Below are 12630 nucleotides of genomic sequence, written 5' to 3' on the forward strand. Positions count from 1 at the left end.
TAAGTCGCAGTCCGGCGGCTTGGCGGTCGCTCGGGAGGGGGCAGCCCCCCCTTCCTTCCACACCCTTGTCTCCGCGCACCTTCCCTGCCCCGCCGTCCCGCCCGGCCTCCGCGGAGCGGCCGCCCGCTGACGGCCCTTCCCGCCCCGCACCTGGGCCGCGGCGGAGCCGCCCGCTGCCCCGCTGAGGTAACGGCCGCTGGGACGGGACGGGACAGGACAGGACAGGACAAGGAAAGCCCGGCTCGGCTGCCGCTGACTTACTGTAGTGCAGCTCTTCTGGCGCGGAGCGCTCCCAAATCCGTGCTAAAGAAAGCAAGGTCCTGTTGGTAAGACTAAACAGAGTAATTCGTCTTTCCCCCCATGCTTGTGCTGATTTCCAGTTCCCAGCAAATTGTTTGCTTCCAGTATGCTCTTTTTGCTTCTCCTCCCCTAACTCTAGTTCCTTTTCCTTTTACAAGAGACTCCGCAAAACACCTGGAGTTCTTTGTTGCTGTCGCAAGTAGACATTCTGTTTCTTTAAGCTGCTGGGAAGTTGCTGTTCTTGCTAAAATCACAGCAAACTTTTCATTTTGATTCCTGTAAGCAAGGTGACAGAGTTTAAGAGTTTTGAAGTGACACACGTTCAAGGTTTATACCTGTTGGATTAATTTCTCCCTATCCCCGCTTATTTTTCCTGGAAGTAGCTTTGAGAATGGCTTAGATGATTCTGAAATGTTAATGTTTACAACTCCATTAGCTGATTTATGGAGGGAGAGTCTGAAACAGCAGACATAGGCTCCAAATCTTAATATTTATGCTATTAAAATAGTTACATGTTTATGATCATTTTCTCCCGATATACTTTTGATGGTTGTGTTCTTCCTTTTGTTTATGTTGACAAGGAAAAAATTGTTTGTTTATTCTTGTTATCAATCATCAGAGCATTGATAACAAGTATTTTTACATTCTTGAGCTCTGCTTCCTGAATAGATCCAGGCCTTATTTATATTACTTCAGTATAGAAAGAGGAAGAGCTACAGTGTTAGTCCACTGGCTACTGTTTACTACCAGCAGTTGAAGAACCATACTGCTTTGATTTATTCTGAGCGCTGTTAGATCATGTGATGTTATACATTGTTTTGAGTGAATTAGGTACACCTAACTAAGGAAAGATTTTCTTGATCCTAGAATTTTTGCTATGTGGTGAGCCACTCTGTCATTGTTCAAAAATTATTGCAGTCATTAGCCTCCACAGCTACCTGAATGTAATGCGAATGCAGTAATGGGTGAGATACGCACAACATCATCCTATTTCAGATGGGGTGGAGAAATGGTGGCAAAAATCTAGGCTTGTGTGAAAGCCAGGTGAAGTGGGAGAATTGCAGGGACAGCATCAACAGCAGTCAGTGAGAACAGCAGATTATAGCAACAAGAAGGGCAATGAAGAATTTTTAATTAGGGTAGTAGTTGTCAGAAAATGTAGGAGGTGAGAGCATCTCCTTATCATCTGCTTTAGTAGTTCTGGATCCCTTACCATTCATACTCTTGCACGGTGCAAGGTGGCTTCAATACATTAGCATCTATTCAGTTTTAATTATCTAACCTTACTATAAAGAATGACTTTTTCAAGAGAGGAGGCTTCTGTATCTGAATAGCCATTGTTGATTATGGTAGTAATATTGTAGAGCACTGTGAAATATGATTCTATATCTGATAAAGGCTTCAGCACCATAATATGCATTTCATTTTCATGTTTATGTCTTCAGGATACAGTGTTTGTGAGTACTCATAGTTGCAGTTCTTTCTTCTAAAAAAAAAACCCACTTATTTTGTGTTCTAGACAAGGAAGCAGAGACCCTGAGAAGTTGGCCATGTTGAAGGTCACGTGCAGTAGTTCTCAGAGCTGCACTATCTAGGGTTGTTGTTCTCAATTCATGATGCTAAAGTGTGTCAGAACATCAGATGTTTCTATAAATCTGAAACTTTAAACAGATACAATGTTGCTTTATAGAACAGCATCAACTCTTACTCTGCATCATAGTCTGGAGATGTTCATGGTTAATTTTCTGTTTTTCTGTTTGTTTGTGGTGTTTTTTTTTTTTCTTTTCTTTTTTTTCCTCTCACGGGAATTACTTGGAGGGGGAGAATAGGTAAGCATGTGAAGAAAGGACTCCAGGCTCTTGATCAGTAATGTACTGTAGTATGAATACGGACATCTTGGTTTAGTTTTTCTTTCCTGGTCTCATATTGATCTATTGGTTATTGTAAGACTCTGTGGAATACTTTATATAGTCTGAGTTGGAGAAACAAAAGCTGCTGAAAAATTGAGTGGGTGGTATAACATTCTGATTTTAATAAATATTTGAAACCACAGTCACTATTTTTGAAGGTAAAGCTACTAGCTGGAGAATGTAAGTGTGGCTGATGTAGCAATAAACAATATTTGAGATGACTTGTAAAAACACGTGTGAAATGGTAAACTTCTTCAATTTAGAAAGAATCCGTAGTGAGATTCATCTTGCCTGACTTGTGATTCTGAAAGTTAGCTGGCTTTTCCCATCACAGGAGAGTAATAGGTCGGATGACCTGTGCCTCTTTGGCCACTCCACAGGGCAGTGTGTTAAAATGGTATCTGTTTTGCATCTAACTGTGGAGCAGACTTAGGCACTCAGCTTACTTATCAGTGTATAAGCTGGGAGAGATGAACTGTACTCCCAGATTCCAAAATAGTGATTTTTGTTGTCCATTTCTGAAGTTAATTTCAGCTTACATTCTTTGCATACTGAGGCTGCATTCTTTCCTGGCATAAATTTGCATTCATCAGATGTATGTCTTTGTCATTTTAGGTTTCCAGCTCAAGATCAGTGCTCTTGTGCTGATTTTCCGATGAAGTACATCCTGGTAACTGGTGGTGTAATCTCAGGCATTGGCAAAGGGATCATTGCAAGCAGCATTGGCACCATACTGAAATCATGTGGTCTACGTGTCACTGCAATCAAAATTGATCCTTACATAAACATAGATGCTGGAACCTTTTCACCATATGAACATGGTATGAAGGGCATTGCTGTTCACTTTTGCACAAGTATTTGTATTCACAATAATGTGGTGGGTTTTTTTGTTCGTGTGGTGTGTTTTTTTAACAATAAAACAATAGTATGGTAGTTATTAGTCATTTTATAATCTATTTCGCAATGCAAATTTGTTCCTTAGTGTTCTCAAAGGCTTTGTCTGCTTCAAGTAAAGAGGGAAGCTTGTTTGGTGAAGATACTTCTGTGAGCAGATGCTTCGTTCCTATAAAGTACCACTTCAGGAAAATCCTAGCTGTAGCCCTTGCTCAGTCAATGCTATCTTCAATTAAACTTGATTTGAAAAAAAAAAAAAGAAAAAAAGAACAGTACTATGAAACTGTTTTGAAATTTAAGTCTTCAAGGGTTATTTGTGAATGCTGTTATCTGGGTAAGTAGTTTCTTACTTTGGTTGGTTAGGTCTTTAAACTGCGTTGGTTGTATTGACTACATTGCTGATGAGCTACAAGACAGTCTGATGTGCATTTATAATTTTGAATGTTCCTTCAGCTGTCGGTCGTGCTACTCGTACATTTACTGAAAATAGTGGTTTTCAGTGTTCCAAAGTACATTCAGCCACTAGACATTTCTAATTATTTTTATTTGTTGGATTTTGTCTGTTTGTTTTAGTCTAGACTGAAATTTTTGGAACTGGAAATAAATGTCTTAATCTCCTGAACTGAAGCAAAGACCACTTTTTAAGTGGAAGAAGAAAACAGCACACCAGACCTCTCTCAAAAAGCCAATTTTGACTAATCCAGTAGTCCTGCACATTCAGAAGTGCATCTGGTGCTACTTAGGCAGTTGACTGGGGAAGTTCTGCCTTTAGCTTTGACAGTAAGACTCCTGCAATCACTTGAGATTGGGAGGATGTATTCCTCCCCTGGATCAGGTACACGGCAGAGGGGACACTATGGCATGTAATTCCAATGTGATTTTTTTTTTTTTTGTGAAAAAACACTGACTTGCTGGGTAGTAAACAGAAATGCATACAACCCAGAATGACAAGCCTCTTGTTAATGTTTTGGCAGAAATGTGATCGAGTCAAAGGATTTTAATTTGGTGATTTCCAGTTAGCTAAAGAGTATTTTTAATAATATGATTTTTTATTCTTCAAAGACCTGCTTGTGAGAAATGTTGGTTCCACTCTGTGTCTGTTGGCTTAAATGATAATTTAGTAATGCAGAGGAGGTACTTGGTGCCTCACAGGATCTTCCACTGTTATACACAATGTGGTGTTCTTGAAACTGTTCACTGAAGGGGAGTGTTGTATATTGGTGAGATATATATTTCTGTAGTCCATTCTATGCCTTCAGGGGGGTTGCTTTTTTCTTCTTTTTTTTTTTTTTTTTTGACTCCTTGTGCACTGCTCCCATAATTTGTTTAGCCATTGAATCATTGGGTCATGGCAAAATGTTTTATGGTTTTTTGAAAGTGCCTTATCTTAGGATCTAGGAACTTCAGTTCCTTCAGAAGTTCACTAGGTTCAGAATTTAGAGACTCTCTAGAGGTCTAAGAAAAGCCTGAGCCTGAAGGATATCTTCATCAGATTTTTCAGAGTCAGAAATAAACCTTGCTGTGGACATAATGAACCAAATATATAGAAGATGAAAGAACTGAATGAGAAATAGTGATCACATTTGAAGAAGCATTTATGTTCATCATGACTTTACCTCTGACTCAAGCCTTAATCGTTAATATAGATACAACCAACAAAAATTTATAGTGAAGCACTTTGAACATGCATAATGGTTCATGCTTATAAAAGCATGGTTTTTGTCTGCTGTGTGTAAATTAATATTTTATTTGTTGTTGATTCACGATTCCTAGAGATTGCTTTCTTCCAATCAAGGATTGTAGCATGCTGTTAAAATACTTGCTAAATATTTTAAGTCACTTAAATATTTTGGCAATATAACTCATTTGCAAAACTATTTGGGATTGAGGGGCAGAAATTCAATGTAAAAGTAATAACTCTGATATTAAGTCACACAGAATAACAATGCAGATTGATTTGCATCATGTGCTTTATTGATAATTGTGGTATATATCATTGTGGTATGTCACTTAAAAAAAAAAATCTTCAATTTTATGATGTTTGTGGTATTCTTCCTCTGTGCTTAATTTCTGATTATTTGGTTACTTTCCTGTCTATTAAGGTTTTCCTTCTAAACTTTCCTATGCTATTTTGAAAAAAATTCCTTTTCTTTTTAGGTGAAGTTTTTGTATTGAATGATGGTGGAGAAGTTGACTTAGATTTGGGAAATTATGAGAGATTTTTGGACATCAATCTTTATAAAGATAACAACATCACCACTGGGAAGATATATCAGCATGTTATTAATAAAGAAAGACATGGTGATTACCTGGGAAAAACTGTTCAAGGTGATATTTTTAATTCTGTGGGATACTAGTCTGTTCAGTCTTCACAAAAGAATGATCAAAAAGCAGCTCCTTTCTCCTTCTCAAGACATATGGGCATATTCCTGTAATCTTGGGCTTCTGGGTTTAAGGAAGGAGGAACAGAAAAAGGAGCTAATAGTTTCCTTTTGATTTTTGTGTTAATTTCCCCCCTTTTGCATGCAAAACCTGGTATGTGGGCCTAAAGTAAGATATGCCTGCCTTGCTTCTTTTGCTTTGTCTTGTAGTGGTTCCGCACATCACTGATGCAGTTCAGGAATGGGTAATGAATCAGGCAAAAGTTCCGGTGGATGATGACAGAAAAGAGCCACAAATTTGTGTAATCGAGGCAAGTATGGAACCTTTTAGGATACATATCCACAGTGAACACAAAGAACTAGCTTGCTTTCTCTTTGCCACTTACTGTAAAAAGGTCAGGCTGAAGTTTTATGGAGAGCAGCAATGCAATGACACATTTTATATTCTTTGATTTGTTCTGAAGATGATAGGAGTGGTCTTATCCCTACAGCTTCTATTTACTTTACTAAATCCCTTCTAGAACACTGCTGAAACCAAACTGCTTAAGAGTTTATTAATTTATAAAATTAGTTTATTAATTTATAAAATTAGTTTATTAATTTATAAAATTAAAGCAGCCAATATTTTAATGTAAGGTACCTATTTCAAGATACAGGCATTTGACTGAAACAATGTATTGTTAATTTTATTGAGAAAACTTGTGTAACATCTGATATCTTCTATGGTCAGTAGGGGAACCTGTAACATTGTAGCTTTCCATATGGCTTCAAATGTCCACCTTGTTGCTTGTGGTACTGTCTACGGGAATGTATTTAAACACTGTATAAGTTAGTTTCCCATTTTCTGGTGTTATTTTTAAAATCTCTGGAGGTAACTTTGTTAGTCACTTAACCTGCTGATGTCTGTGAAATCGAAATAATGAGTTTTACCCATCCTTAGTAGGGTATTGAGGCAGCTGGAAGAAAGGCAGTCAGTGATTGCCTGTATTACTATTACAGTGGAAAATACAGGAAAAGGTTATACCTGAGAATTTGGCAGAAAAATATGTCATAGATTTAATACCAGAAGTGACCACTACAATCAATAGTGTGAAAATCTTTGTGACCCAGGCCACAGAATTGCTCAGTATTTCTCATGCAGAAAAATCTGTCTTCATTAAAATATACTTATTTGTATAGCTAGGTATCTTTTTTATGATGTGCATGGTGAGAGTGAAACACTTCAGTAAAACAAATGTAAGAACAATAAATACAGATGCTGCACAAGACCATTAATAAGTGATGATCTTGTCAGTCTTTAAACTTCAAGCTTAATTTTCTCTTTCCTCCATGTGAGGGTATGGGTTTTTTGTGTGTTTGTTTTATTTTTGTTTTTTGCTGAAGCTGCAGCCTGATGAAGAAAAATGTTTTTAAGGGTCATTGTAATGTTATGTAGGAGTTAAGCTGGAAATGGTTGTCACATACAAATGTAGATGTCAGAAGTATTTTGGTACTGGGTGAACAAAAATATGCAGTTCTGTCAGAAACCACTTGGTGGCATAGAAAGATCGTTCTGAAATACCACTATTTCACAATACTTGTGTGCTAAACACTGCTTGATTCAGTGCTTAATCTACTACAACTCTTTGTGTCTTTGAAAGATAACTGATTCCTGTCTTTATTCGTAAGTTTGGTCATGGACTTATTCTTGGGCTTTGGTTTGGTAATAAATATTTAAAGTTTTATAATGTAAATTGCTATTTCGTATTGTCCATATGGCATTTATTGACATTGGAAAGCTATAATAGTATTGCTAAATGTCTGTATCTTGTTGATTGCAACTGTTCATTAATCAGACAGACAACGTTTTCTGTACAAAAGCCTTCACATCAGCTTAACTATTGATTACTTGCTCACCACTTTGAAGACAGTGAAAATCGTGTGAAAGTGTGTATTATTCAGTAATACCACGCATCTTCCCATGAGAAGCTTATGTCTATGGTGTAAACTGAGCATAACAAAACTGAAAATTGTCATATGCTCTCCGCAGGAAAAGGTGCAGAACAGATAATGATACTTTGCAGAGTATGCCTGCAAATTTACATTGTCAATTTTTTGAAGACTCTAATTTCAGAAAAATTGTTGAATATGTAGGAGGTAGACATTTTTTTTTCTTTTATTTTTGCTTTCTGCCACTCTGACAGATCCAAACTTTCTTTTTCAGCTGGGTGGAACCATTGGAGACATTGAAGGAATGCCATTTGTTGAAGCATTTAGACAGTTTCAGTTCAAAGCAAGAAGAGAGAATTTCTGTAATATCCATGTTAGTCTAGTGCCACAGGTAAGTTATTAAAATTAATAAAATATATTTTACTCTGTATTTGGCTCCATATTTGTTTACTTCCCTAATTAACCCTTTCATACTGGAGAGTTTTAGAGGCAGGGATATGAAACCCAGCCACACTGGGGTAAATGAAGGCTTTGATAATTACTGATGTGAGAATCTGTTTTAATGTTGTAAGTTAACAAAAAAAAAATCAACACCAATTTAGCAAGAAGGCTAAATATACTTGTGTTTTGCTCTGGAAGGTGCTGGTACCTTATGAAACCAGTAAGAAAGGCACTCAGACTCTCTAAGGTTCAGACTCTCACACTCTCTAAAGTTCTATTAGAGCTAACACTAGAGGAACAGTATAAATCATCTTACGTCCCTTTAGGTGGTGGGAAGCCCATGTGGTGTAGCATTGAACGGCCCTGCCATGCAGCATGAAGGGGAGACTGCATCCATAGAAGAGTCCCCCCTTCCGATCACTTGAGCTAATAGATAATTTCCTTAGAAGGAAGCAACTGTATCGTTTTCACTATCAAACAGAAAGGATGTTTATGTAAGAACTTCTTACTGTATGTTTAGATGACATGCAGGGCCGCGCAGCGGGTGTAATGGTGGGTGATGAATGGAAACTGCCTGTGGCCGAGCTTGTCCTGCTGCCAAGGGGGTTGTGCAGCACAGGCCTGGGCCTCCTCAGGGGAACTCTGGTGTGGATCTCTGACTGCTCGAGGTACAATGGGCCTCCAGTCAATAACAACTTTTTGTACAGGGCTAAATGTATTTTTCCATTCAGACTCTATATTTTACTCTACAAATAGATTTTCTTATTATTTTAAGAAGTAATTATTGATTGAGGAGGATTTTGGGAAGCAAAGATTGGTAATTATGGTATGGTTGCACCTTGTGCACCTTGTATAGATAAAAAGAGAATCTTAAAGCACTGCAGCTATGGATTAGAGCTATTGATCAGCAATCAGTGAGATTGATTCTCTGTAGATGAGAACAGAATTGTTTATTACAGCTGATTATTTCAAGCACGTCACTGAAGGCTTTGTGCTATGTTGGACACTCTCCATTTATTAGGAGAATCCAACTTTTGGAATATTATTCTTCTCCTACCTGAATCAATTACATTGAAACTTTTCCTTGATAAGAAAAGAAAACAAAAAAAAAACAACCAACCAACAAAACCTCAGAATAAACCTGACCTAAATTAGGGTTATGTGGTTTCTTCACAGAATTTCTTATATCAGTAATACTGTGGTGACATTTCTGTTTCTGGCATATTGTGACTGCATATGCTTACTTCCTGCAAATATTATTACCTGCAATGACTCTTCTCTTTTAACCTGTAACTGCTCTGTTAGTAGATTTTAGTTGCTATTTGAGCTTTCAAAATATGTCTTTCCAGCCTAATGCCACTGGTGAACAGAAGACAAAACCAACACAGAACAGTGTTCGAGCACTGAGGGGTCTAGGCTTGTCTCCAGATTTGGTGAGTCAATAAATACAGCTTTTTATTTATAGATCATCTGGCAGTGTCCTTGCATATCCTGTGTTTGAAGTATAAGCCTTAGTTGTCTCATGAGAGACAAGAATTTTTGAAGATCATAGAATCATTTTGGTTGGAAAAGACCTTTAAAATCATAGAGTCTAATTGTTAACCTAGCACTGCCAGGTCCACCTCTGAGATATGCAACATGTACGCTGCACTACTTCACTAAAGCCACAGGAAATCAAATTACTGAAATTTACTCTTAAATTTAGTTAATTCAACTAACTCCTTGCAATATCTTGGGACTGTAGCTGTGTTCTTCTTCTGAAGGTATCTTAGCAGAAAAATCCTTCTGCACTGCTAAAAATAATCTCAAGTCTCAGTTCGCTTTGTGGGAAGAATGCTCCTGACTTCTAACATTCTCTCACAAGTTTCTTTTTATGCATGATCAAGAAGAAACAATCCTCCCATTGAAGTACAGCCTTTAAAAATATTCCTGTTTGGAAATATAAAACATGTGGATGAATCTTCAAAGTAAGATTCCTCAATTTCTTTCTTGTGTTGGACTTGCATTGCATAGTATATTGAAGCTAAAGCCAGCAAGTTTCACCTCATGCCAGTTGGTAAATGATGACAAATGCTCAACTCCTTCCATTCTTTCTCCCCAGTGCTCTATTAATGAGTATGTGCATATTATGTGGATGCAGTGTTTGTCTTCCTGGCACTTCTCCTTGGGACCAGAGAGGAGAAATACATAGATTGTTGTAACTCCCTGTTGTGATACCTGTCTGCCATTGGAGATGTTAACCTGCTTAGTCAAGTGTTGATAGCGCTGAAGCCAGGGCAGCACAACTTCAAATGCCAGTACAACCACAGTTCAAATTTATGCTTAATATTTTCCTGAGCTGAAGACACGCTCTGTTTCTAGTCTGCTTCAGGAGCAGAAAAAGACAATTTTGCCCTTTTGCGTGAAGCTGCTTGTTAAGTCAAAGAATATTTTCCATAGTTGGTTCTGGAAGTTGTTGAGCAGTTTCCACTCCCATAAAGTCCACTGGGAGAAAAAACTTCCTAGAAATGAAAGAATAGTCAGAATAGTCACTGCTTCTGTGTAATATTTGTATCCTCAAAAAGGAAAAGATTATTCTTAAAAGGATACTCACGCAACTAAATCTTGTGTTGTGCTTCTGTCTTTTTTTTTTTTTTTTAACTTTTGCATTTTACAGTTATAAAAAACATGTTTATAACTACAAAACAAATGGCTTTATAAATAGAATATGTGAAGGATGTGTTAGGTAGCTTCACATTCTTGTGACCTGGAAACTGTAATCAGCTTGTGGAGGGAAAGACTTTCATTAATGCAATACCGTTCTATATCCCAAGCTTCAGGGCCTAAATGTCAAAATCCCTCTTGAAGTAGTAATTGCATATGGAAAGTTGCATGATTTTTGAAGGCCCATAAGATAATTGCTGGTGCCTGACATGTTTTTTGTTTTGTTTTGTTTTTTTTCCAAATTAATTTTTTAAAGCCTGGTAAGTGTGTGTGGAATAAAAGGAAAACAGACTAATCTAGTCACCTTCTCACATCTTGAGTTCTTGCCTGGGACTGCCAGAAGTGCAGTACTTTTTATTTTTATATATATATGTGTATATATATATACATATATATATATATATGTTTTTTTTTTTTAGCCACTGTTGTTGACCACTAAAGCATAGAGAGATTACACTCTGAGCAGAGCCTCTTGGTGCTGTTATAAATTTGCTTGGGCGCTGCTTCAAGAAAATCTGTAAACTGTGTGGTTGCTTTCCTGGGCAGGGGCCCAAGGCCAAGAGCACATGGGGAAGCTCCTAAAGAGCAGTCTGGGTGGCTTCCTTCATAAGCTGAGCTGCCAGGCTGCCTGAGCTAAGCTTGGCTGTACTTGTTAATACCTGCTGCCTCACTGTCTGCTCACAGACTTCCCCAAGGTGGTGTGCTGGGCCAATCTCCGCTATGTACGTACAGGAGCCTTTCTGTTCCCCATGGGGTGTTCCAAACACTTCATGAATATGCTATATCTGCAGTTGTAATGGACTCTCTTACAGCATTTTGAAAACTGCTTATATTTTGATCAGTGCTGCCCTATTCAACTAAGTTGTTCCTCATCTTTGTATTATGTTTCTTTGAGATGTACCTCTTCCACTGTTACTGTAGTTTCGTATTTTCATGCTGATTCTGACATTTTGAATTTCTGTGACTTCATCAACTTTAAATTTGTCTCAGCAAGATCGATAATAGGTTTCTAAATGGATTTAGTCATGTGCTCATACTGTTAAGGTTTATGAATTATGCCTTCAGACTACCTAGTTTTTAAGTATGTTTTGCTTAATCGAGTAGAATGTACAAATTGTTTTGTTTATTAGAATGTACACTTAATTTCCCCCTTATACTTGGCACTGTTTTTCCGTTTCTAGAATTTCTTGCAGGGATAGGGGAAGTTAATTAATCTTCATCAAAATCAGTGTAGCTAAGCTGCGTTCTAGGAAGGTGAGCACATGTCATCTACAAGTTCCTGAACAAGAAAGGGCTTAATGCATTAAGTAGTTGCATTTGCTAGAAAGATGGGGGAAATAATGAATTAAATCGTTTAACAAGTTCATTCTACTTTCTGTTATACTTTCAGGATTCAAAATAAATTAAGGTAGCCGACTTAATAATCAACAGGCACATTGCTAAAGCAGCTCTGCATTTTGGGCTAGTAGCCTGAAGTTACATAATACAAAAAAAATTTCTTACAACAAACACCAAAGCACATGCTTATTTTCCTTTTTGGTAAAAATTATCAATGTTTTCTAAACTTCTTGAGTTGTACACATATCAACAAAATAATAGAATAATTGTACCAGGAAAAAACTCATAAGATTATGAAACAGTTTTTTCATCTTCAGCTTCCTTTTTATCATGGTGTCCAAATCAAGAATTATTAAAAGGTGCTGAAGTACTGAAATAGTAGAAAACATGCATATAAGCTAAGTAGTTTTGATCAAATTTAGCTGGTAAGATCATATTATTTCTTTTGATTCATCATATTATTCACATTTATAGAACTCCTAGATGTTAGGTAAAGATTATTACAATAGTAGCTGTAAGAAAGGAGAACACAAGGAAGCAGTATTACAGAGAATGCCAAAGAAAGATTAATAAAAGGGGGTCAATATAGACAGGTGACCGATTTACCTCTGCCATGCTAGCAGGTATTTGTGAACTATGATACAACTTCAAAAGAGGGGAGTGGAAAAAAAGCACATTTGTTTGTGCTATGCTGTTCATTTCTTCATGAACGGTATTGAGGATCTTCTATTGGT

At 37.3% G+C, this 12630-nt stretch overlaps 1 protein-coding gene across 7 annotated transcripts in view; it reads left to right on the top strand.

The window, feature by feature from the left end:
• Positions 1-12630, top strand: part of CTPS2 (CTP synthase 2) — a 78635-nt gene that overhangs the window by 486 nt on the left and 65519 nt on the right. For 2 of the 7 annotated variants that reach the window (XR_011740550.1, XM_071812729.1), the window contains exons 1-6: positions 214-326; positions 2826-3031; positions 5262-5432; positions 5696-5796; positions 7689-7805; positions 9205-9288. Coding sequence is in view for 6 of the 7 variants with exons in the window: in XM_071812729.1 (XP_071668830.1) it covers positions 2866-3031; positions 5262-5432; positions 5696-5796; positions 7689-7805; positions 9205-9288 (639 nt within the window). In the remaining variant the exon portion in view is untranslated. Of the gene's footprint in view, positions 1-9; positions 327-2825; positions 3032-3216; positions 3439-3683; positions 3940-5261; positions 5433-5695; positions 5797-7688; positions 7806-9204; positions 9289-12630 lie in introns of those variants that run through there. The other 5 variants (XM_065857524.2, XM_065857534.2, XM_065857542.2 and 2 more) reach the window with 4 other exon arrangements.

Source organism: Patagioenas fasciata, chromosome 1 (assembly GCF_037038585.1).
Source record: "Patagioenas fasciata isolate bPatFas1 chromosome 1, bPatFas1.hap1, whole genome shotgun sequence".
NCBI classification, from domain to species: Eukaryota; Metazoa; Chordata; class Aves; order Columbiformes; family Columbidae; genus Patagioenas; species Patagioenas fasciata.